The sequence below is a fragment of the Melospiza georgiana genome, chromosome 6, assembly GCF_028018845.1.
Source record: "Melospiza georgiana isolate bMelGeo1 chromosome 6, bMelGeo1.pri, whole genome shotgun sequence".
Taxonomy (NCBI): Eukaryota; Metazoa; Chordata; class Aves; order Passeriformes; family Passerellidae; genus Melospiza; species Melospiza georgiana.
Window position 1 is genome coordinate 32,950,789 of NC_080435.1, and position 25,812 is coordinate 32,976,600.

At 33.4% G+C, this 25,812-nt stretch overlaps 1 protein-coding gene across 1 annotated transcript in view; it reads right to left on the reverse strand.

The window, feature by feature from the left end:
* RYR3 (ryanodine receptor 3) overlaps window positions 1–25,812 on the reverse strand; it is a 198,456-nt gene that overhangs the window by 102,001 nt on the left and 70,643 nt on the right. Inside the window, exons 11-32 of the mRNA XM_058025703.1 lie at window positions 24,460–24,633; window positions 20,560–20,681; window positions 19,185–19,353; window positions 18,368–18,506; window positions 16,787–16,882; window positions 15,907–16,025; window positions 13,346–13,479; window positions 12,506–12,747; window positions 11,246–11,438; window positions 9,396–9,612; window positions 9,093–9,197; window positions 8,635–8,738; window positions 8,145–8,228; window positions 6,697–6,856; window positions 6,115–6,262; window positions 5,810–6,015; window positions 4,989–5,163; window positions 3,345–3,553; window positions 2,042–2,226; window positions 1,392–1,428; window positions 862–1,022; window positions 258–423 (exon numbers count right to left, since the gene is read on the reverse strand). Coding sequence (XP_057881686.1) covers window positions 258–423; window positions 862–1,022; window positions 1,392–1,428; window positions 2,042–2,226; window positions 3,345–3,553; window positions 4,989–5,163; window positions 5,810–6,015; window positions 6,115–6,262; window positions 6,697–6,856; window positions 8,145–8,228; window positions 8,635–8,738; window positions 9,093–9,197; window positions 9,396–9,612; window positions 11,246–11,438; window positions 12,506–12,747; window positions 13,346–13,479; window positions 15,907–16,025; window positions 16,787–16,882; window positions 18,368–18,506; window positions 19,185–19,353; window positions 20,560–20,681; window positions 24,460–24,633 — 3,345 coding nt within the window. The remainder of the gene's footprint in view (window positions 1–257; window positions 424–861; window positions 1,023–1,391; window positions 1,429–2,041; window positions 2,227–3,344; window positions 3,554–4,988; window positions 5,164–5,809; window positions 6,016–6,114; window positions 6,263–6,696; window positions 6,857–8,144; window positions 8,229–8,634; window positions 8,739–9,092; window positions 9,198–9,395; window positions 9,613–11,245; window positions 11,439–12,505; window positions 12,748–13,345; window positions 13,480–15,906; window positions 16,026–16,786; window positions 16,883–18,367; window positions 18,507–19,184; window positions 19,354–20,559; window positions 20,682–24,459; window positions 24,634–25,812) is intronic.

Here is a 25,812-nt window from a genome sequence, read left to right on the forward strand (position 1 = left end):
GTTGAAAAAACAATTTAAAGAATTAACTTTATTAATCAAGATTCTGAACTGCAGAGAGATGTAAAAAAAATATTTATCCAAACATACTGAAACAACTCAAAAAACATAGCCTTAAAAGGAGTGAGAAAAAGAGGGATAAATCAGAATGATATAGGAAAACATATTATTATCACACAAATGGTGTCCAGTTAGATTCCTGGAAAAATAACATAAAAACAAGAATCTTACTAGATAGCTTCCTGAAAATTTGATAATACCTGATAACAAGTGCCAAGCTCTCTTCCATTGGCTGTGAATGACACCATTCCAGTAGCCAGGTCAACAAAGCATCCAATTTCTATATCAACATTACTGCGACCCGTCCTCTGGGAATTAGCAATTGCATCTCCTCCCCAAACCATGTAGCAGTTGCTGCGCTTCACACTGAAAGAGCAACAAGAACAAAGCATAAGTCCCACTGAACTTGGTGGACATGCATTTTTCAATGGAGGAATACCTTTTTTCCCGTTTCATAGTTATGAAAAAATTTCACAGGCTTCTGTGTGCACTTGTTAGTTACAGCTAAACAAACTGTTTCATCCATAGGGAGTAAATACAGATATTAAATTAAAGAAGCATCTTTCATTTAAAATTCTTTCCAAAAGAAATTTTCTTCACAAGAGAACATTAATGATAAATTCACTTTAACAAGTCTATCTAAAAAACATTCAGATATAAATGAGCACAGAAAACTCATACTCCATAAACAATTTTCTTATTAGCTTAAATTAATATTTAAAATATCATTGAGCTTATGAACATCTGACTTTTAAACAACAGTATTAAAATAAAAATTTTAGTACACTATGAATAATTCCTTACCTTTCATGAACCCTGCCTCTCTCATCCCCTAAAGTAACTGTCACTGTACAATTTTTATTTAGGTCAAAATTCTCACTGTAAAAATGATAGTCTGGTGTTACCCAGCCAACCCAGACAGAGGATGGGTCTTGGCCAGCAAATATCCGTAGTGAGTAAAAATACTGAAAGGAGGAAAAGAGCATATTAGTAATAGAAATTTAAAGTATTTTATCAAGGAATAATCAAATCTCCTGTATATCAAACTTCAATAATAGTAATTCACATTCTTCTAATAAGTAATTTTAAATACTCTTAATAAAAAAAAAACCAGACTAGTGTTTTAATTTGATGAGGTTTATGTTTACACAAGTTGCAAATAACGCAGCTCTGGACCTAATTATTTATAAAGTGTTGTATCATAAAAAATTATTAAAAAGGCTTCTTTCAACAGATTGATTTCTAACGAATATTGATTTCTAATGAACATGTTGCCACAAATAAATCTACTTCAAAACTTCAGAAGAACTAAGCATCTCAACATATTTACTTACTGTAGTAGAAGGAGGAGCAATTTCTTGGCTGTGCTTTCTACAGATAAAGGAAAATCAGTGAATAATTAAATAAAACAAAAGTAGTGAAAAATTAGTCATTATTAGGCTAAGTATACTTAAAAGCTAACTACTGTAAGTCAGCTTACTAGCTAACCAGCTTTGCTTGGTATTGAGTATGCATTAGCAAAGACTTCAGGATACAAATATACAAGTAAAATAGTTAATTGCAATTAAGGTTGAGAGTGGGAGGTAACTCAGAAAGGTGCAGCGCCCATTAATACCCAGTATCTTTAAAAACTTTTCCCACAATCTTTTTTTCTTTTAATGAATTGGGCATTTTTCTGGTAGCAATGAGCTATTGAGCAATGATGTTGGTGAGCAATAATCCAAAGGGCAAATGACTCTGAGCTGGTTTTCCAGACTAGCTTTTGCAGATCATAATAATTCAGAAAAAAATGGAGCTGCTTAGGCAAAGGTCTATAGACCTTGTGATGCACTTATTTAGAAAAGGTTCTCTCTTGTCTGGACACACCATTTCATGGTAATCTGTTCCTAGTGCAGAGAAATTTTGAGTATACAATAATAAAGAATAATATAACAATACATTTACACTGAAAGCATGAAGTAGGATAACCAAACCCAGGTCTAACCGTTTTTGGAAAACATCAGAGGAGGCATTTTCCACACCCATGCCGAAGTTGAATGATGAGTGGAACTCAATGGGCATACTCAAACGACAATATATCATGTCTGAATTGCTGTTCTGTGTGCCAAATGTTTTGTGAGTAACTTTTAACCGAGGTGGACTCTCAATGGTCCCATCAATTCTCCATATCTAAAAATAATAGAAATATTTTTAAATAAGTCTATCCAACAAAATGCTGAAAACTTCCTAAGTTATTAAGCTACTAGAGGATGAGAAAATTGAAAGAGCAAACTTAAATTTTTCATAATTAATTATCTTCAAAACTGTGCAGCTTTGTTCTCTGACACTGAATTTAACCTGAAGAGCAAGGGAATCAACAGATTCAGTATGATTCCTGACTAAAAAAATTATTTTCAAAATGTTTCATTCGGGAGTAAAAAAAAATTTAAAAATACAGTTTATTAAACTAATTCACTTTGAGTACGCGAGTCATTAAAAAACTGCATCACAAGAATCAGTAATTTTCCACCACAATGAGAAGAAAAATCAATTAGAATTGTTCAGAGGGTCATTATGGACTTTGTGTTCAATATTACTTTCCCTTGAGCTGAAAAAGTGCATTTTCAAATTCAGTGATATTTTAAATATATTTTATAGTCAGGAATATTTTAAAGTCAGGAATAATGATGAAATAATCCTGATAAAATAAAAAAAAATGCTGAAATAAGAGAATAATTGGCTATACCTAAATTAAAATAAATGGCCTAGAGAGATTGTAATAAAAAGTCTCCTCAGGAACTCAAACATATCATTTTGGAATATATTAATTTGAAAAAAATTATAGAAAAGACAGAATATATTACTCTGCTCTAGGATAGATTAGTTAGGGAGTTTTGGAATTCTTATCACTGGTGTATCACAATGAAAGAATCTGTGACACCACAGGTACACTTAAATGTCCTCAGACTTCAGCTGAACAATTTTCAGATATTTAAGAAAAATTTACATTAGAGAAGGTTTAGAAAGTAAAAGTGCATGTAAGGTAGAATACAAAAAACCCCCATAGCTAACATGCTTCCAGTAGCTAACCCCAACATAAATTAAGTCACATAATAAACCAGATAGGTATATCTATAGGATATAAATGAAAAAGAAGATGGACAAGATCATCTGGAATTATCTAAGAGTTACTTAATAGAGTAATATGACAAACTATCTGATGACAGTAAGCATTAGTAAGGGTTTAATGTCTCAGCTTGCTAAACAAACAATCATTGAACAGGTGTCTCTCTGACATGTAATGTTACCTTAATGTGAGGATGATTTTTTGGGACATTGACAAATGTTGGTAAGCGTTTACTAAACCACATAGCAACATCTCGGTTCATGTTAACAGCAAAAGGTTCAAAACCTTCTTGGAGGCCACACATCGTATAATACTTGAATGTACTGGCATCCATTCCAAGGTTCATGCGACCAATCTGAGATAGGCCCAGTGCACAAATTGGAACAAAACCTAAAGAAAAAAACCCAGCAAAACTTAATAACTTGGTTTAAAACCAGACATTCTTTATTTTCAATCTGTCTAATGTGAACTAAACTTTAGCTCCTACAAGTAATGCACATGAAGTGATGACCGAAGCAAGAATTTAAAGCCACCTTAAATACCAATGTCTATGTTCAATATAATTGCTACCTGAGAACTTAGGCACTATCCCATTTAATTTGTTATCTTTCTCATTTTTAGACTAATAAACATGGCATTACGCAAAAAGATGGTCACTGGAAGCCAACCTTGGCTAGACCAAAGTTATTAACAGAAGTTAAATATGGTTTCTGAGAGTGCCAATTTTTTCAAAAGAACTTTGAGATGAGGTTCAAGTATCTCAATACATTTGCTTAAAATTTATTTTATCATGAGTAGGTACAAATTTTTTTGCCAGCATTCATTCCTCCATCATTCACAATGGACAAATACACACTCCTTTAATGCTAGCATTTTTTATGACTCAACTTTTTGATCTCCATATATGTTTACACAGGGATAAAAGGCTGTTGACTTATTTCACCATTTCCCAAAAACACAGAATTTGGAGCAAAGTTAGGGAAAAGCCCACAGTTCAACCTCTAAAGGAGACATTTTCTCTTCTAAATTTTGAGACTTGAGTACAGCTTTGTTAAGGCAGTCACTCATTCTTTGCCTTTATAAAAACTCTATCAATGGTAAGATCAAAGAAGAGCAATGAGCAACTGCAAAGTTTTCTGGCAATTACTAACAGGTATAAAAGCTATTACTGGCTGGTGGAGATACATTTACAAAGAAAAAGTAAATGAAAACAGAATGCAAATCCACTTGAAAATATTCCCCAACTCTTTTACTACAGTATGTAGATACTACTTTTTTGAAAAACTAAAGGCCAAAAACAGAAGAGGAAAAATATCCCAGGAAAACGGGATATTTGGATAAGTTAGGAATAGGACAGAGGAAAAAAAAATAAAGATTAGACTCACGTTGCAAAGATCTTTCTTTTGATACAAACTCTCACCGCACTGTACTCATTTTGTCCTTTGCAGATATGAACATAGTATATTTACACTCCAGTGAGATTATCAGAGACTATATTTTCAGGTTTTGGAATTTTTTCAGGACACTTATTATTACCACCTCTTCACAGCACTGAAGTCTTGACAAAGCCTAGCAACACTGAGAAAATTTATCCACTCTGACTTCTGAAACCCCATTAATGTGGTTGAAGGAGAAAAGAAATTCAGTTTGTGCCACACAATCACTCTCAAAATAACTTTTTATGAAAGTAATGCTAGCACAGTCTGAAGGCTCATATCAGTGAAATATGATTTCTCAGTTCACTGAGTCATGACAGACTAGTTTTTCTGTTTGTTTTTTATTATTTTGTCTTCCAATAACCCTGTGACTTTAAAGGGGAAGTTACCATTTTCTATTCCGAAGTCAGCAAATGCAAGTTCTGAACCTTTACTGGTTATAAGCAACTCTCCGTTCAGAGTAAAGATGATTGACTTGTCATCCAAGTTTATCATGCAACCAACTACATCTCCTGGTTGCCAGCTTCGTCCAAAGAATCCGCTGCCTTGATGCCAACACTGGCCCTAAATGGAAAACCAAGGAAATAAATACAGTGGTAAATTAAAAAATAAATACAAAATAAAATAAGAAACCCAGATATTTTATTTTCCAGATATTAAAGTAATTTGTAAACAGTACTTTGTAAACATGACTTTTGCCTTAGAGATAACAGGGACATAGAGAGACTAAGGCACCCTAACTTCAGCAATTTGGAACCTGAGAACTACTGTTCACTGGATCAACTTCTTACACACTGTCATCCTTCTAGTCCTTTAGGAGTAAAGCTGGGGAAGAAAGTATATGCAGAAAAAAACAGAAACAGGAAAACAGACTGAGGCTCTTTCAGTGAATAAAGAACCTTTTTTTTTATTTTCGTAGAACATCACGTATGAAAAATGGAAGTGAGTGCTGTATCCTGTTTATAATCATGGCAGACTTCTGTACTTGGATACAGCCTAGGAAGATACATACAAACCAACACTTCTTTGTTAGCATAATCTTATGACAGAACCAAAATGGAGGTACTATCCACTGTGAAACAGAGCTCAGAGATATCTTTATATGAATCAAAAACATGCTGGTAGTTGATGTTGAGTACACAGAGGAAACCTATGTTGTAGCCCTCTGTCTAGCCTGTTTGTAGATCAAAAGAGGTAAAGGTGTACTGACTTTGCTTCCTTCAAATACAAATGCTTGGTCATCAGCTCCCAACTCTATGTCAGGTCGACAGCCTGGCCTGGCCCAGCCAACACGCATGTCTCCACCTGTCACAGCTTCAAACTCAAAGTACCACTTTCCAGACTTCACTGCATAGGATTGTTCTACTCTGAAAAATCGTATCTTGTCAATGCTGACTTTTTCTACTGTTTGGTCAGCTGCAAAAATAAACAGAGGAAAAAAACCTCTCTTTTAATAATGAAAAGAAACTATAAATGTCATTAAAAAAGACTATGATTCTTATTGAAAATACATACCTATCTCTTGGTCAGGTGGCTCAATACTATAGCCATAGCCTGCAAATGTCCTGACAGCTTCACGGAGGCTGTCTCTGTTTGATTTTTTAGTACGTTCATCTAATAATGCATATGGCACCAGCCGAGGATTACGTTTGTTCTTAAGATCCTGAAAGGGATAATAAAAAACAACAAGAAGAAAAGTCTGTTTAGATATCACAAAGACTTTGAATAATGAGACAGAGTATACTTTGGCATCATGTAATGATTTCAGAAGAGAAGCAGCATTGATGAAGAAGAGTTCTATGAATGCAAGCTCAATTAATTATCTGTTAATAACACTGAAAACCTAAATACAAGAATGAAGGAGAAGGGTGGAAATATATTCTCATACATCCAGCAGCTGCAAACATACAGGTCTGACAATCCAGACTTTTATATGTAGGGCTTCTTTTCCTGCTTCCAATCCCCTCTGGCTTTTCCAATTATTACAGGGAAGTCAGTATTTGTCATCTTAACTAACACTCCCTCCCAAATGATGTTCTGGAATAAAAAAATCTCACATTCTTTACTAATCCCAAATGCATGTAAAGAAATTCCTACCTGTTGAATGCCATAGGTCCATCCTTGCTTTATTCTATCTTTTGCCCAGACATTATGAGCATTTTCTGCTAGTTTGTCAACTAGAAATTCCTGAGAAGGTAACAATTTCACTTCAGAAAGATCAAGAGGGGCAGGTTTATATCCATTTGACATCATGTAACTGTAAGTCAACAAAGCAAAACAGAGAGTCAAGCTATCCCAGTTATGGTATTTAAATCTTTCTATGAAGGATTCATAGGGTGGAAATCATTATCTCTCCCCACTTTTTAATCTCCTACTCTCCCTGTTCTTTTGCAAAAATCTTCCATTGCACTTGGTTATTGACTAGGATATAAATTGGATTCTAGACCATCTCATTTTCCACCTACTTTCACAATAGCTAATTAAATGTGACTCAGATCCATATTTACATGCCTAAACGGTTGTTATAAAGCAACAAAATTTTTTATTGAATGACAACTTTTTATATTTATATATGTTTGTCATTTAAACATTTCAAGTAATTTCTATTTTAAAGATCTGTATGATGACTTCCTATGAAAGTACCTCTCTTATGTATCATTAAGTATGGTATTTTAATTAACTATTCTGTAAGGACCTCATTGCCATTTTTTCCAACAGAAGAAAAAAATTTTAACTATTGTTCTCACCATTTTTGACTGAATAAAAAGTTTAGTAATTTTTCAGCAGTAGCCATTATCTTCTCCAACCCTTCCATATTGTATAAGGACAACCTGCCCTTTTAGACATATTCAGATTCTCTTTTGCTCAAGTCTAGTTTCCATTAATTAGGATGTTTCATATAGGCAGTAGGTATTTTAATGAGAATAATAGCAAACCAGTATTATGATAGACTCTCTGCAGTATGAATCTTGAGTAAAGCTCTATTTTACTTTTTTAATTGAGCCATCAATTTTAAGATTAAGATTACCATCTCTCGTATCACAAAAATATGTATTTTACTGCTCACTTGAAACAATTGACTTTGTTTCTCATGGATAAATTTCTTTCAGAACAAAAAGACATATGGTGGGTTGATAAACTGAAGCGAAATGGAAAGTGTCCAACTTGCTGTTTCTGTCTCCATAAAGTGGTAAACTCCCTTTCAAGTAAATAGATTTACCATCTTATGAATAGACTGTTCTTTACTATGAGGCAGAACAGCACTGCAATGTTGTATTGAGTTTTGGAGTCTCCATTCTAGGGTGATGTAACACTGCTACAATTGCCTGTATACTACTGTTTCTGCCTCTCAACAGCTTCAGAAGATGATGCAGCACAGCAATATTCACATGCCAACATCATCACAGCCAAGTAATGGCCTAACCAGAGATCTCTAAAACCTTATCATGTATGGGGTTCATATCCAGTATACTTTAAATGAATTTAAAATATTTTATATTTATAATAAATATTATAATATGTAACTGTTACCATAAGGCACATACTTTTTAGGAAGTTTGACTTTTTTAAGGTCTTCCTCAGCTGCTGGATGAGCATGAACAATGTGACATCCAAGGGCCAAAAGGGTTCTGGCATAAAAATGGCATTAGTTAAACACAACATTACAGTTCTCATGCATTGTAAAATTACGCAGAAGAAACCATACTTAAAAACATGGAAGTAATCTAAAATAATGGTATTTAAAAACCCAAATATTTTCATTTATCAGGATAATAAATAAGCCCTTCAAAGATTAAAAAGGCACAAATCTATGGCTTGAGATTTCTACGACTTCATTAAAACCAACAAGATTTGGTCTCTATAGAGACAAAGTTTTTCTACATCAGTCTGATTGGGTTCCTGGGACTTCTAGGAAAGTTAGCAGAATATCTTTGAAAGAGATATTTTAATGGTTTTTATATCTTACAACAGTATGATGCACTTGAATAAAAATAAAAATTTAAAACTTTATTTTCTTTTTTATTGAAAGCTCACTTGAGGGTTTCAGTTGACATTTGTAGATTATAATTCTTCTCTGTCTCAGGCAGTTTTGAGAATTCCACAAGACAAGGATGATGCCTTTTATTATCATCCCGTATCTGCAAAAGGATAGCAGAAAGGAGTACTTTCCTGATAGAATCAACAATCACAGTAAAAACTCAGTAAATTCTTTGCAGCAATGAAGTCAATGTAAGTGATACCATTTATCTTTGTTCAGGGACAGCTACTCATAACTATATAAATCTCCTTTTCCCATGATTTACTTGTAACGTACACTATAAATGCTCCTCCATAGTTAATGAAATAAGCAATTCTAGCTTACATGGTCACATTGTTGGTAATGTATAGACCACCACTGCATATCCTATTCAAATTCCAAGTCAAGGTTTGGGCTGGTAGGAGACTTAACCTAATACAGGTGATTATGCCCAGGCAGGTCATTCAAAACATACCTTGCCATATGTCCAGCCCAGTTCTATTTTATTCATTCCCCATAGTTCATGGATATTTTCAGCTAGTTTGTCCCTGATCTTTTCAAGATGAAAAGGAAGAGCAATCTAAGGAAAGAGCATAACAATTCCAGAAATAAGAAGAGGTTCCAGTTACCCCACCTTGTATCCAAGATCACTTAGTTTACTTAGTGCATCACAACAAGCAATTGAAGAATTGCTAAGAAAGAGTGAAGATTTTATATTGTGAATTTAAGTTTTGAATAGACATAAGTTATAGATCCCATTACTGCAAACTTCACATACCTGACTGGTGTCTATTGGACAAGGGATAAAAGAAGCTTGTGAAAGAAATTGTGTTGTACCCAACAAATCCCTCACTCCTTCAAAATCTCTTTTATATTCTTTGACTGGTTCCAATTTCATCTTCTCTTTCGGAAGCAATGCTTCATAACAGGGAGCATAGCCAGCAGGAGGCAGAAATTTAAACTCTCCATGACGTCCACCCAATAAGAAACGAACTCTGTGCAATTTTCAATGAAGCAATTAGACTCTTAAATAATCAGCATATACTATCACTATGAATAAATAGTGTAGAAGCCTACGTATTTGTTTTACTACCATTTACAAAAATGCATGTGTTCTTCATGTTTTGGTAAATACCAAAGTGTTACCGAGCTTTCATACTAGCAGATACTGTTCTTATTTAAAATCAAATGGCTGTAAGTTGTGATTTTTTTAATGGATTTAAGGCATTTGGAAACACAAATCTAATTTAAATTGGACTGTTACTTTAAAAATACTACTGGGACTATTGATACATAACTTGAAAGTTTTAAAGTTACGTCTCAGTGAACACATGCAGACAGTTTGGCATATGAGGAAAATAAAAAACCACTAAAACCTTAATACATTAAGAAAGCAAACAATATTATACTGAATCTTCCAACAGGGAATGAGTTCCAGAAGCACAACTAAGATTCTTTGTAAACCCCTAAAATTTTCTTTTTCTCCTCAGATATAGATTTGTCATATAAATTTAAGAATATACCAGGAGAAACAACAAAGACAAAAACTATCCAGCTGCATACTTTGATCCCCAAGTGACCAAACTCTAGAGGTAAACAAATGCTAAAAAAAAGAAAAAAATCCTGTTATCTCTAGAAATTAACCCCTACTTTTTTTGAGATGGAGTGACCAGAAGGCTATAGGAATAGTAGAACATATCAACATATTTTGTTCACATTTTAAAAAAGATTAAAGACCCTAGAACACCCTCCTTAACTCATGAACTCAAGATTCCCATGTAAAAGTATTTTCTCTGGTAGCAATAGACACAGACAACAACATACATCTGCTGCTAACATCAGCTATAATGTTACTATAAACTACAAAGAAAAATGCTCTCACAAAATATAAAAGCAATATCAAATAAGAATGAAAAAAAAGAAAATAATTACACCAATTTTGGCAAATTTCTTACAGTAAAATGTAATTAATATTTTCAAAAGCTTTGTATTAATGCAGCTACATAGTAGGGTCACTCCAGGAGAATAAATGAAATTTATTTACTAAATCTTTGCTGGCCCTCCTTTATTCTGTTTGATTCTTCAGGAGATTTTCTGAATTCACTGAACATAGACAGCTATATAAATTGTATACAGTAAGTTTGAATCTCAGTAATTTATCTATAGAAGAGGTGGGAAATGGGGAATATTAGTAAAGAGGTTCCAAAACTGCTTCTCATCAGTTCTGTTTCCTACTGTGAACACAGTATCAGTTTTCATGATGATTTAGGTTTTTTTACTCCCTGCTGAGAAAGCCAGTGAGAACCTTAATTAGTGCAAAATATGGTGCTGCATTTCTAACATGTTTTTTTTCACTGATAATTGGAATGAAACAAAATTAATTTCCCCTAGGTCACCAAATACCCATAAAATAATACTGTCCAGACATTGTGACTTGATGAAATAGTTTACAGGCTCACGTGACACTTTTAAGTGAAATCATCACTGAACAAATCATTACTTCCCTGCCTTCCTTCCAGATGCTATTTGGGCAGAACTGAAGCAGCAAAACAGAATAAATCATACTAGAATTTGGACAATATTTTGTGTGATAAGACAGCAATGAAAACAAAATTAAGTTGTACTTACTTTACACCTGCTGACAAGCTTACGACAGGGAAGAAAAACCCTTCTGTACTGAAGTTCTCAAACATTCCCTGTACAGGCTGCCCATTAATGCGGAATGAAATGCTGGGTACACCTAAATCCAAGCAGCAGCTAACCACATCATCAGATGCCAATAAATGCTGATTGACAGATGCTACAGCTCTGGGTACCCGACCTAGGATAAAAGCATTTAGGAATCAGAATATTAAGCAGGTTTAATTTTAAAAAATTATTTATTCAGCCATTTCTACTGGAGTATGTTACAGATGCCTCCTAGTCTTCTCCGAAAAAAGATAATTTCTGACACTGGATAATTGTTCAATAGTGTTGGAATAAAATATTGAATTATTTGGGTCTGCACACACATATTTTATATACAAAACCCAATGCTAGAACTATTTTAATAAATTAACAAAGAAAACACTCTCAGATTATGAATTATTAGAATTAATGTAATAAAATTTACTTCAGTGTATACAGTCTAATTAAAACACCTTTCATTTGTATGGCCCCACTCTATTATTTTCAGAGCAATTAAAGAATACCTAGATGTATATGGCATTTAAAGGCACTGAGAAATATGGGGAAACTAAGGATTTTGTCTTGATGCCTTGAAAATTGCACATTGAAACACAGGTCACATATTGAGCAAGCTAAAAATAACCATCATTTACTATGCATGCAAGAGAAATCTGGATGAAAAAATAATATGATCGTTCATAATTAAAGACTCTACACACAATGACTAAAATAATGAAGTTGATTAAAAAATTATTATTTTTATTGATAAAATTGATAATGAAATTATTAATCAAAACTTTAATTCAATTTTTCAGATCTCTCAACAGGTTAAAAATAACCCATTTTCCTTCAACTGTAGATTCAAAGTAAAATAATAATGCAAATGTCAATTTGTATAGACTTAATTTATCTGAGATCAATACATCCATTTATTTTGGACAGATAGAATTAATTCAGTATTGATCTAGATCTGGAAAATGCCATTCTGCGGTCAAAGTCATGAAAACTGGGAAATCTGCTAAAAAAGCCTAACTGGTACAATTCAATATTGGCTAACATCTCAGACAAGTAGTCTGCTCTGAACTTCTAAATACATTCTTGATAACCTGGAGTTCTGAATGTAGCTCACTATGAAACAGCAAGTTATATATACCAAAAATGGAAGGTAAACATAGATAAATGTTAACTGTAAGAATAAGTGGTAGCTCACAAGGCACTCACCAGACCACAGATGAAGGCCGTCAAACCCAAAAGAGTAGAGGTCATCACCAACACCATTGCCTCCCCATCCTTCTCCACCTCCAGGATAGGGGGCATAACCTGAGGTAGAGGCCCATCCAACCCGCAAGTGGGTGGGTTCAGCCGTCAAGAATGGATCAACCTGATCAATTATTAACTCAAAGTACCACTTCTTGTATTGTGCAGAACCCTCAGCAACACCCAAAAATATGTTTGGTCTTATGCTAAGAAAGAAAATGCAAGCCAGTTAGTGTAAACATAAAGTGTGACAATTATGTTGCTGTATAATTGTCCAATTCTCTTTACAAGTATGATATAAGTATAGGTACCCACACTTTGCTTGTAATATTTTTTTAAGTAAACCACTTTGCATAAATTAATAAAGCTGCTGTAGAACCATCTTCTAAGGTAGAGGTTCCATGCTTTGAAAAAACTTAGAGACAAAAGAGAAATGACAAAATCATTTACTAAAATCAAAATCAGGACTTTGATTGCCAGGAACTCAAGTCCCTCTTAAAATACAGAAGAACTTCAGAGTATATTTGCATACTCTGTTCCCTGTTTCAAGTCAGCAACAAGCAGCTTTCATGTTTCTATTTGATCCCAGGTTCCATACAAATGCCATATTGTCAGTAAAAATGTATTTTTTCAGAACTTAATACATAATACATTATCACCTCCCACGGTGTGTTTCTCAATATTGAAAGTTTGAGGATATTTCTTAGGTTATTTTTTTTATTCAATTACTTACTGAAGATATGGAAATTCAATTTTTCCTAATATAACAGCAATAATTTTCTCTAATACAACATATCACTATACCTTGTCACATCATTAATCAAACGTGTTTGCAAAAGTAAGTCTCTTCTGGGCAGTAAATTGTCACAGATCAAGTTCTGATTGGCACGGACTGCAACTCCATTGCAGACGCAGAGAGAGCAAAGCACATCGAGAACCTTAAAGGAAAAATCAGAAATACTAAGACAAAGGTAGCTAGGAGCATGCACTATTATTCAGTTGTCAGCTAAATTTACATTCAGGATAGCCCTAAGGGGAGGGATATATACACATTATTGTTTTCTATATACTTCTCACATATTTGAACCAAGTGTAGTCTGTACTACTGATAGAGGATATCAAACATTTGTGGAAAATAACATCAGAGCACAGGGTTTGAGGATGCATCAGAAACCTTCCTTTAAGAGGCTTTATTCTCATTTTGATCAGACAAAACAGTTAAAACAACCTTATGCTAATTCTTAAAGACTTTTTAATTAAATCTCAATGAAAATTTGAACATAAAATTAAATTCCTTGATAAATTTTCTGCAGCCCAAAAAAATTCCTGTGCCAAGTGGATAATTCTCAATGACAATGAGACTGATTGTTTTTTAGTCTCTTCTGGAAACAATGTTTCAATTTGAGAAATATTCAATTTTTTTATAAAATTAAATATGCTTTAAAATCTCACTATAAAGCAAAACAGAATTTCAAAAAGATGTTATTCTAAAACTTCAGATGTCTTTTCATTTCTTTTTTTTTTTTCTTGAGTGTGAAAATTGAAAGAGATTGATATCATTCTTACAGAGTACTGGAACAGGAGGTTTTGGAAGAGAAAACACAGTAACATGTTGCTTAATACTGAGAAAAGCTGCACACTTTCACAAACAAACAGAGAAACTTCCATGTGTACTTGACCTCTGAAAAACAGTCTTTGAGCAAGGAGCCCAAGTGGTCTAGATTGCTACACACCACCTCCACAACAAAAGACACATCTTCACACCATTGATTGTGTTATTTCTATTGTACAACTCCAGAAACAGCAGAATATGAACCTCATCTTAGCTACTCCTGTTGTCTGACTAGTGAACTGAACACAAACCCATCACTGACAGCTTACACTGCTTAAGCTAATATATTTGCTTAAACACTTTTCTATGTCCCAGCATTTTCCTTTCTACCCCTTCTGCTATTGGGCAGAAATCATCTAGCAGAAGCATAACCATTTAAAGAACCACATAATCTGAGCAGTACTCAGCTGTAAAGCATCTCAGTAGCATTACTGATTACCAGCAGCACAGACTTTACATGTGAACTGTTTAAATAACCTCTGTGAATATGCTGACTTTATTTCTGACCGAAGGCTTTTAATTTAAAAAGGCCTTCAACTCAATAATTTCCAGGAGTATTTTACTCATTATTTTCCTTATTTCCTAAATCTCAACAGAATCTCTAATCTAGCAGGAGAACAAGATATAGTGTTTGTGGAATAACAGATGAATTTATTTCTTCCCACCCACTCTTTAGTACTTGCTGAAGTATAGCCAAAGACACTACAAACAGAAATTAACAAATCCATTACCCAGTATAATTCTTGTCCTGTACATATTTTCTGTTTCTGCTCCAAGTTCTCACTATAAGATCTACATTGAGATGTTTCAGACAAAAGGTTCTTTCTAGGTGACTGGCATAACACAGTAATCTTGTTAAAAGATAAAAATATTAATCTGAACTTCCTGCTGTAACTTCAACTTTTTTTTCTTATGCCTACTTATATCAGTTAATACTCCTTAACCCTGCTTAAAAATTCTTTTCTCCTTTACTGTGTCTGTAGCTGGTTAGGTTCTCTGTATTAGTGATTTACAAGAGAAAGTAATTTCAGCTCACAAAAACTTCCTCTGTTCTTCCTCGAGGTTATCAGTCTTTCAAATAAAATTTTAATTGAGGAAGGAAACTCACATCAGAAAATCACACAAAAACCTATATCTTCGTCTGTGTTGTGATGTCATCCTGGTCGCAGCCAGAAACTCTGTTCACCTTCTTCTATCATAATAAATTGCATATGGGTGTCTAAATTAATTTCATCCAGTATATCTTCTGGAAACTCAGGGGTTTTTTCTTTCTTCAGAACACCTGTGTTTTCAGATATTTGGATTATTTTTCTGATTTCTCATTTTATTTCTTTTCTTTTCTGCTGCTATTATTATTACTCAAGTTAGGAATGATTTTGCAGGATATAGTTCTCTGTATCTGTGGATGCAATGGTAGTCCACCAATTCTCCAGAGCCCTGAATCACAAAGCAAGCTACTCTGCCCACTTTCTTACAGCTACCAGAATACTTCATTTTCTCATCAAATCCAATGTTCTGACTGGTTACCAATATTTCTTAACTGCTTATTTCTCATACAAATTTTTGGTATTTGAAAATTGCTGAAAAGCATTTATATATTAAACATTCTTTTAATCTCAACAAAGAAATTTTGCAAGTGTACTTTAAAGTTATTTTATTCCTTTAAAGGTTTTAGAATGAAATATTTCTCATCCTTTTCCCCCCACAAAATATTGTAAGATTAACATTACATTCTTAGTTTTTCCAAACATACCTTGTAATTGCGCCCATGTTTATCCAACAGTGAAATAATGGATTTGATGTGTTCCTCAGATATTAGATTTAAAGCTTCTGGGCTTTCAATCAAGATGCAGTGCAACACTTCCAAAATACCTACATGAAGGCCACAGAAACGTCATTAAATCACTCTCACCACTGAACACAACCTAAAAGCTCAGTAAAGTAGTATCTTACAAGATGGTATGGTTTCTCTGGCCTAAAAAGAGAACTAAACAACTTCTAAGGAGTAATGATATGAACATGGTACATTAGGAATAAATGCATAATTAAAATGCTAATTTCTCTTTTCTTTTGAATATAGCCACAACTTCAAAATCACTTGAGAAATTTGCTAGATTAGCTCCTTCTTTTCAATGGAAGATGTAAAGGGAATACTGTATAGAATATTAATATTTTGTTGAATACTCCACTGTAAAAAAAAAACCTATAAGTTACATCTATATGGGGTTTATATGCATGCCACAAATACATGTAATTTCACAGTACACCACTCTTGATACTGTTTGACCCAACCCCTTAATTCATCAGGGTCACGTTCAGCACTGACTGGATATAGTATTGCACATAAATGTATTGAAGCAAAACAATGTCATATGAGCATCTCTTTTAATATATTACTTTACCTAATTAAAATAACCAACCAAACAAAAAAAAAAAAAAAAAAAAAAAACAACCAACAAAAAACCAAATCCAAAATAAGGAAAAAAACAAACAAAAAAAAACTCAACAAAAAACCAAACACCAAGAGTGTGTTTGTTTTCTAATATGTGTTGGCTTCAAGGAAAACTGGTATGTAAATAATGTAAAACAGGCATTGACTGATAGTTAATTTACATTGTAAAGGTGAGTCTCACCTGAAGAAGATTCTAATCTGTCCAATTTACTGATTAGCCAATCAAGGTTACAGGAAAATTGAGCACAGTTGTTTCTGTTGCCACGAATGAGAGCAGCTGGAAAAAACCACAAGGTATCATTTTATAACAGCAGATTTCCATTTTAAATCAAAAAGTTTATTATATGTATTTTAACACAATTTTCAGAGTAACTCAATAAAACAATGAACAGACAAGTCCCTTTATGTTACCATAATAAAGAATTGGAATTTCCACTACTTTGAATATCAGCAACCGACATAATTTCTAAGGAGCACATAGTTTTTGAAATTGAAGAGGGTCTCTTGGATAAACAAGAATCTCAGCAAAAAAAATGTTTTGTTTATGTTTTATTTTGTTGCTAAATATAAATAGAAGTTAGCCAACGCCCTTGCTTGATATCAAGCACAGTCATAATCATGGGGCTGAAACTTTTCTTTTTCTGTTTCTTCCTACCAAGTGTGGGAAGATCATACGCAGAAGTTTGAGTTCAAGTGCAGATTAGGCATATTGGTGTTTAGTTTTCCTTTCTGATAACAAGGTTGTAGAATGCACAGCTTTTAGTCTTTCAGTAGTGCAGACTGCACTTTGAAAGTTCATCAACATTCAAGTCCCTCAAGAAATATTGTTAATTTTCTTCCTTCTAGAAGTCATAGATGGTAGGGGGAAAAAGAGTAACAAAAAATACATATTTTGTATTCAATTGTCAATGATTTTTATTATGAAGCACAAAAAGTATTATGTCAGAACCACTGTGTTCAAAATGTACTGGCAGATGAAAATCAAGATAAAATCTGAAAAAAGTCCACGTAGTACTAGAGAGAGCTTCTTCTCATCCTAGTTTTCTTTAAACTTGTAAGACTGTAGTAAAATGCAGCCAGTAGTAACTTTTTAGTTTCTAAGGCAATGAGATTTCATTAGAAGCACCTGCATGTCTGCTTGATGTGAATAACCTCATGCTTCAAAACACTTCCCTTGGTTTCTTTTATTCTTGCCCTGACTCTCAACTTCCTTGTTTCACTATGGATCAGGACTACCTTCCTTTGTGATGAAAATAGAATGTATTTAATCTCCACCAGAAGACAAGGCTCTCCTAAATGAGGAATAATGTAAACTAGGTATCAAATAAGACATTTAAATACACATATACATACTTGTTCTGCTATATAATTATGGTCATTCTACATCACAGAAGTAGTTTGTTCTTGAATAGCAGTGCTCTAGAAAATCTGACCTTGATACTGAAAAAAACTGTTTTACACTTTTTCTAATTTTTAAAATGATAATTCACATCTGTTTGCATAACACCGGTACATTTAAATTTAAAAATAAAAAGGTTTTGACATGCTTCACAAAACTTTTTCCTGGCTGAGATCTAACTTTCTGATGTATCATTGCTCAAGAAACTATTTAGCAGTAACTATATGTAAGAAATTCTGTAATTTACAGAATAAACTGAATAATACTCAAAGTATTCTTTGGTGGTGAGGCAGCAGGAAGGATTCCATGCTACTGGGGTACTCTGGGTTTTTTTTTACTTTAGAAGGTTTTTGAAGAACTTACCTAACAATTTGTAAAGGAGATTCAAAATTTCTTTCCATGATGTACCACCATGTTCTTCTCTTGCAATTCCTGCAAAATGAGCTGCGCTGTTGTAATCATTTAGGCGATCAATGCAATTTAGAACGAGTGCCAGCATTCCCTAAACACATATGAGAGAGGAAAGTGAACTGCATATGAAAAAGCATTGGCTATTGTTTCATTGAAGACTTTTTCCTGTATAAATTGGAAGGCTGCATTATCTCAAATTAGGAAAATCCCAAACAACAAACCAATTGCACTTAAAAATTTGAATATGTATTTTTCTGTATAAAAAGAATTAATTTTAGAGGATGATTCCATATGGTTCCTCACACAAATAAGTATTATGAAAAATAAGGAATAAAAACCTGAAAATAAAAGCCTTTTCAATTTTTAAGGACGTTCTTTTTTGCATAAAATCTCCCTTACATAAGGAAAAAAGGCTTTAAATTTAGATAAAAAGGCATTTTCATTGATGAAAAAAGGTGGAAGTTTTGCTATCTAATAAAATATCTGTAAACCAAAGACTTTTAAATACTCCAAGGGATTTGTAACTTCACTTTGATTGCATATTCAAACAGTATTGAAAACCTGGAAGCAATTCAAATATGTCTAAACACATAATAAAATATGTTTATTAATTCTACAAAAATGAAGTTATTCCATTTTCAGAGAGGAGCAATTCAACAATTATATAATACATAACTTTGATAATATGATAATATGCATTCATCTAAATTTCTCTCAAAGTCTGTGAGACAATCCACTTGAAATAATGCAAAAATCCCTTTCTCTGTACCTCTTCTTTGAATAGATTTTGTCTGTTTTTGAGTGAGCGAAGTTTGTTTTGCTTGTCTTCATGTTGCAGGTCTTCTTCGGGAAGCTGGAAGTAAGTGATCAGGTCTTGCAGAGTCTGAGCCATCTCCTCAACAGGCAGGGCGCTGGGTGACAGTGCTCTGTTGTTTCCACTATGGAAAACAACAAGACTGGCAACATTAATCAATTTCCCTCTGTAATTTACAGTATTATGCGGCAGCCTATTCTCTTTTGGTACCTAAATCAAGTCTTGCTACATGTATGACATGTGAATACAAGCAACGGATGATCCGAACTGAACATCATTCAAATATCTATTATTTGGCTGTCCAGCACTCAGAGCTTCCTGAGTGGAATCATATTTCTCTTTCTGTGCTGATATAAAAAGAGAGAGTGGGGTTTTTTAAAAGAAAGAAAAAAAAGAAGAAGCAATGTAATTCAGCAAAAAGAAGAAAAAGAGATTGAAGTTCTTTTTCTACAGTAATTGATTTTGTTTAGATACTTTAAATCCCACTAAAGGTGTGATGGCACAATAACAGGAGCAGTTATTGAAGCTATACACTCACAGCCTTCTGGGAAAGTAGCAGGTAATCCTAACCACAAATTAGATCTTCTGTATCTATTTTATACTGTAAATAAAAGGGTGGGATTTAAAAATAAAAAGCATTTCAAGAAATCTCTGTTGTCAGTAAAATAATGTCTTTTTCTGTTTAAGTATTTTCTCAACATTATGCAATAATCCAGTTTTCCACAGCCTGACTACTATAAATAGCATCATCTAGCACGCACTGACTGCTGGCAAAGGTGGCTTTGTTTTATATCCTCAGCCCAAGAAATAAGGAGTGGTGCAGGTTCTTGAGATACTGAAGTTTTAAACACAGGCTGATACGATGAGCAAATAATTAATTAAAAACACCTTTTTCTTTATTTTTTATCAAATATTTCATCAAGTATTACAAGGGTGAACACTTCATCACCATAATTAAAACTTCTGCCAAGCACTACAAAAGAATAGTTTCTTCAGTAGAAAATACATTCTTATAGATTTAATTACACAAAGTTCTAGGTATCATTGAGTACTCACTAACAGAGTAAGACTAAGATCAGTTAGCATCTTTTTTCAACCTGAATTACTATCCAGCTTGCTTCTGGCGTCAAGGTATTAGATTTCATGTAAATAATCTTACGTAAACTGTTCTATCTATTTAATGGCATTACTTATCAAAATTTCAAATTTCAATCACTAAAAATATATTTCTAAGAGCTTCTAAATTCAAACACTTGAAAGCAGGACATAAGGATTCTCTTAGAGAAATTCTTATCATTTCAGAATACTTTAAAACCAGGGTGACAATTACCTTATGAAGTGGCTGAATAAGCTTGTAGTATTGCGAATGATTCGAGCAGCCTGGGATTCCTCACGCTGGCATCTTTGTAATGTGAGACCATCGTCCATGTGACCTTCTTGATGTAATATAACCTATTGGGAGTCAGGAATTATCACAATGATTACTTTAAAACACTTTTTGCTTTTAAATTTTTTAAGTTTATTTCAAGACTGCACTGAAAAAGGTAATTTGCATATATATAGATATGTTAACCACTTTATCTAGACGCCCATTAAATAGCTACAAGTTTATCAGTCTCGCATAAGTTATTCAGAGAAGACAATGCAATGTATTTTTGTTCTTCCACAATCCATTTTAAAAGATACTCTTAAAAAACATTTTCAAGATGTTACACAAAATGTCATTTTTTTCTATATTCTAGCTCTTAGGGAAAGAGGAACTTCACTTTCTTAAGCATCATTTATAAAAGGATTTGTGCTTTAAGACTATTGACAAGAAAAATCAAGCTGGAGTGACAAACAAATACAACAATGCTGCTAAAGGAGCAATACTGTTTATGAACAACTTCTGATTCATTTCTACACAATATGTTGTATTCTTATCTGAACCAGATAAGAACATCATGTGAACTTCAAGCAATAAGAGAGATCCTTTGGTGGGATTTTAATCTTTCACTTTGAAAAAACACACTAAGTCACAGAAATCTAGCATCACTTTTAGGTGTCAGAAAAAAATGTCTTGGTCATTTTGAGTCATTAAAATCCTACATCAATTTTGTTTGAAGTAAATGTGAGTTATCCTGCTTCTTTGCTGAAGAGGCAATCTACTGAATTCTCCACCAAAAAAATGTATCATTTCAGTTTGGAGTTAATAAAAATTTGCAACCCACGTTCCCAGTTAGCACAGTAATTCTGAGGGTGTGAATAGTTAACAAAGAAACAAGTAATGTTATACAGGTGGTTGCTGCCACAAATGGGAAAGTTATTTACCAACAGCTTTTGTACATACTAGCATATAGGTGTATCAAAGAACTGGAAAGTGATGTTTTTCTATGTTTGACAGAATCTACACTACACATGTGCTCTGTTCCTTCAAACATGCTGAGTTTATCTGGACAGCAGAATCCATGGAAATATGGATGGAGAAGATTGGGAAGATATTTTTGAATTATTACATTAATAATATTTTTTAAAGGAGAGTAGTTTAAAATTTGGCCATATTTCATCTTTTTTCAGATACTTCTTTATATAGAATCACCCTGTGGGTGACTTTGCTAGCTTAAATATTAATGTTTACATGGAGAAGGTCCTGAGGTCGTGAAACTGAAAAGTGAAGTTCTACTCTTCCCATCACAAAACTAGTAAGAAAAACATTTGACAATTAAAGAATGTGTCCTCAGGCCATTGTATGTAGCTCCAGATTTTGGAGCTACAGGAATGAAAACATTTGACAAATAGGGTATTAAAGTTATCACGTCTTGCAAAATAATTGCACCTTTATTACTGAAGAGCAGATATGCACTCTTTTTCCTAAGCATGCAGTGTGGATGAGGGAAAAGGCTTTTAGAAGCACATAATTTTCCTATTTTTCTGACAAACAAAAGCAAAAAAAAACAAAAAACCCAAAACCTAACCAGAGAATGAACAAACAGCCCAAACCTCAACTAAATCATCCAGAAACATCACAATGACAGGAAAGTGATATTTAGAATTCCAGTAAGTACATCACAGGGAGAAGCATCCAGCACTGGCTACATCAATTCCTCAGATGAAACACTTCTCTGCATGTAGGAAGGGGCATTTGGCACTGCCTTGCTTGTAGAAGTACAGCAAGGCACAGACCAACACTGTGAGCAATGGGCTCCAGAGTGTGGATCCAAATCACGTAGCATGTGTTTTTCTGTTCCCTGAGCTCTAGCATTTTGGAGCTCTACAGGAGTTCATTGCTTGCACAAAAGCAAACTAAAAAGGTAGACATCCATCACTCACTGGATGGTGAAGGATGTTGACTACAATACTGATGTAATCACAATTACCTGGCAAAATCTTGAATCCTTGGTTACCACAATCTCAGAGAGACAGACAAAAAATATAAATTCTGGCAGAAATCATGAAAAAAACCCCTCACAAATGATACCAGAATTTCTTACATATTTTTAGTATAATAATTAGATACATGAAATTACACCAAAGCCAAACAACAGAAATTTTTACTTTACAGAAATTTTTAATATTTTATAACAGAACTAATCTTATAGTTCTCTCTATGGCTTTACAGAAGCTGATGATGACAACAGCTAGGTTATATCAGAAAAGCATCCTTTGCCTCTTGCAAAAACAGGGTACTTCTCAATCTTCCTAGGGATAATGAGTCATGTTGTAAAAAGTGCAGGCCAGCTTCAGAGAGAATTACAGTGAGTGAAAGTGAAAATCGCCTGACACAATGGCAGAGGATGAATACCAAGCAATTACTTCAGTTCTAATGTACAAAAATTAATTTTATATGAAATTTAAAGTGACGTATATATCAAATTTCTTACAAGATTATTGCCTAGTGACATATATTGCAGGGTATGAAAAACTGTTTCTTGCCTTCACAGGAATATCAACTGCATGAAGCTAGAAGTTTGGATTGTCTTCTGTTTGAAGGCACTTAACGAGACAGCATTTCCCAGCTGAGAGGGCAACAAAGGATTTGAAGTCTTTGAACATGAAGGAAACCATTTCAAAGGAGAATAAAAGTGACAGGCAATTATGGAGGTTCTTTTAGGCCCTTGCTGCTGAGCAGAAAACTGGAGAAAAAAATACTGAATGCCACAGGAAGCTATTGTAAAATTCTTCATTGAGTACAGAGGAAGAATCTACACATTGCCTTTTCAAGAAGTAAAATTGGACCTTCTGAGGAAACAGAATGACATAGCCAGTTGTGGCATGGGAAAGGAAGAGGCCATCATTGAGTGGTTTAATTTTTTATCAAGAAAATTCTATATGAGTGGCATTTAAAGAGTTTCTCTGATCAGCCAGATTGCTGAGAAGTGAAGGGGTTGGGCACTTCCTGCCCATTGATGATGACCATGTGTGCTGCCTATGAATAAACGTGATGTTCCTGGGGAGTGTGAGCAGCACCTCATTGTTCTGTACTGCTGTGCTTGTGTATGGGTACTCTCCTATGAATGTACATGTGTGCAAGTAAGTAAAGAAGAATTCCAGCTTCTTTTCAGTAATGACTTTTTTTTATTTTTTTCTTTTTCATGTTCTAATGCTGGGTTTAAGTTGTGAAAATCTACAAATAGAGAATAATGGTAATGATGAAGCTATGTGAAGCTAGTACCAAACCCCGTAACACTAGATGATATATGAACATAATATTTGAAAATATAACAAGTCATATGCCACTTAAGAATATAATTGTACCCTAAAATCAAAAGACTGAGAGAAAGACCTTCTTGATGTCACATCACAATTACATCTAACGTTTTGGGAGGAAATTTTTCTCTAGTATCCCTTAAGAAACTTGATTATTTTCTAAGGCCCTTTCTTAAGTGAAAAATTTAATTGCCATTTCACATAATACATCTAATCTAAAATATCTGAAACATCAGTGAATTTAGATTACTTATTAGTTTACACCTGTTGCAACAGTTAAATTTAGATTTTAAATAATTATCAAAACCAGGAATTTCTGTCTTTTATGCGTGTAAAAAATAAAAATTGAGTACAAACTAATAATTTCTTCTGAGAAAAAAGTAGTTGAATACATTTCTTAATGACAAAGTTTTTCTTCAATTACATGGTTACATTACTATCCAGCACTGTTTTCACTTTCGGAGTGAAATATTCACATTTTCAATATTAAAAAAAAAAGCCACAAATTGATTTCGCAAGTAAATAAAAACCCCCCAAACATTACCTTCCTTTTCAAGGGACCTAAACGTGCTGATTTAGCATCCTGTGCTTTGTAAGTCAGCCATAAGGCAGTGGCCACATGTTGGACAAAACAGATTGAATCTCCATACTTTATTTCTGGGACTCCCATTCCATCAATGTCACGTTTGAGACTAGATTCCTGCTTTTCTTTCAGCTCCTAAGGAGATAAAATAAAGTTGGTATTTAATCTCTGTATTGGAATAGGATAAAGCATTGAATTCTGCACTGACATGTATGCCAATACTGAACAATATTTATGCTATTTATGTTAAGATGCAGCTAAATTTCAATTCACATAACATCAGCTTCTATCCAATTAATCTTTCAGACTGTGATTAAAAATAATATAAAATCTGAAGCATCATTTTCACTGAAGCAGAAAAATTCAAGCCAAATCCATTATAGTGGATTAATAAAAAAAAAATCTTTAATTTATTATTATATTCAATAACCGTTTAACAGTCTGTAGAATTCTATATAGTCAAAATTTTTGAATTTTAGCTTAGACATGAAAAAGAAAAATAAACCTGTTTTGCAATGTAGCTAAAATATTTTTATGCTGAATTTTTTTTGTTTTTTATTTGTATATACAGGTACACACTTTGCTTAGACTAATGCCTCTACATTGAAAAACTGAAAAAAGAAAATATTCATTATTTTGAAAAGACATTTTGGCTTTTATATTTACTTTACTTTTGCACGTCTCCATTTTTTACATTTATTTATATAAATAAATAAGCAAATAAATAAATAAATAATGTTTTTGTTTTTCCACTTTGTAAGAAGATTTGGATTCTTTCAAACCGCTTTTAAAGACATTGCTCAATGCTTGGCTGGAACACAGATTTTTTTAAGCCAAATTTTTTTCTTAATCCCATTATTCTTCATTTAAAACTGGGGATTTTAAGGCTTCAGCACTTTAAAATAAAGTAGCTGTCCTTTAAAAAATGAATTCAGGAATAAGAACAGAATTATGCTGCAAAGTCTGTAACAGCAAGTCATGGATACATGAGATTGTACTGGTTTTATACGTGTGACAAGTTTTTTTTATTTCATTTCAGTTTATATAATGTTCAACATCTGGGGACCAAACAGGAGTTGTATTATATCTATGCTAATCTGCTTTTATTTATATGTAATTTATAATTTATAATTTATATGTAATTTATAATTTATAATTTAACTGTCACATTTCAACAATAATGTCACTTGAAAGAGGTAACATTATAATGCCAAGGTGAAGGTGAGTGAAATTACATGACATTCCTTGGAGCTACCATTTCATTGTCAAGACTATGGGGAAAACGTCGCATCGTATTTGTGTGGACTGCACTGT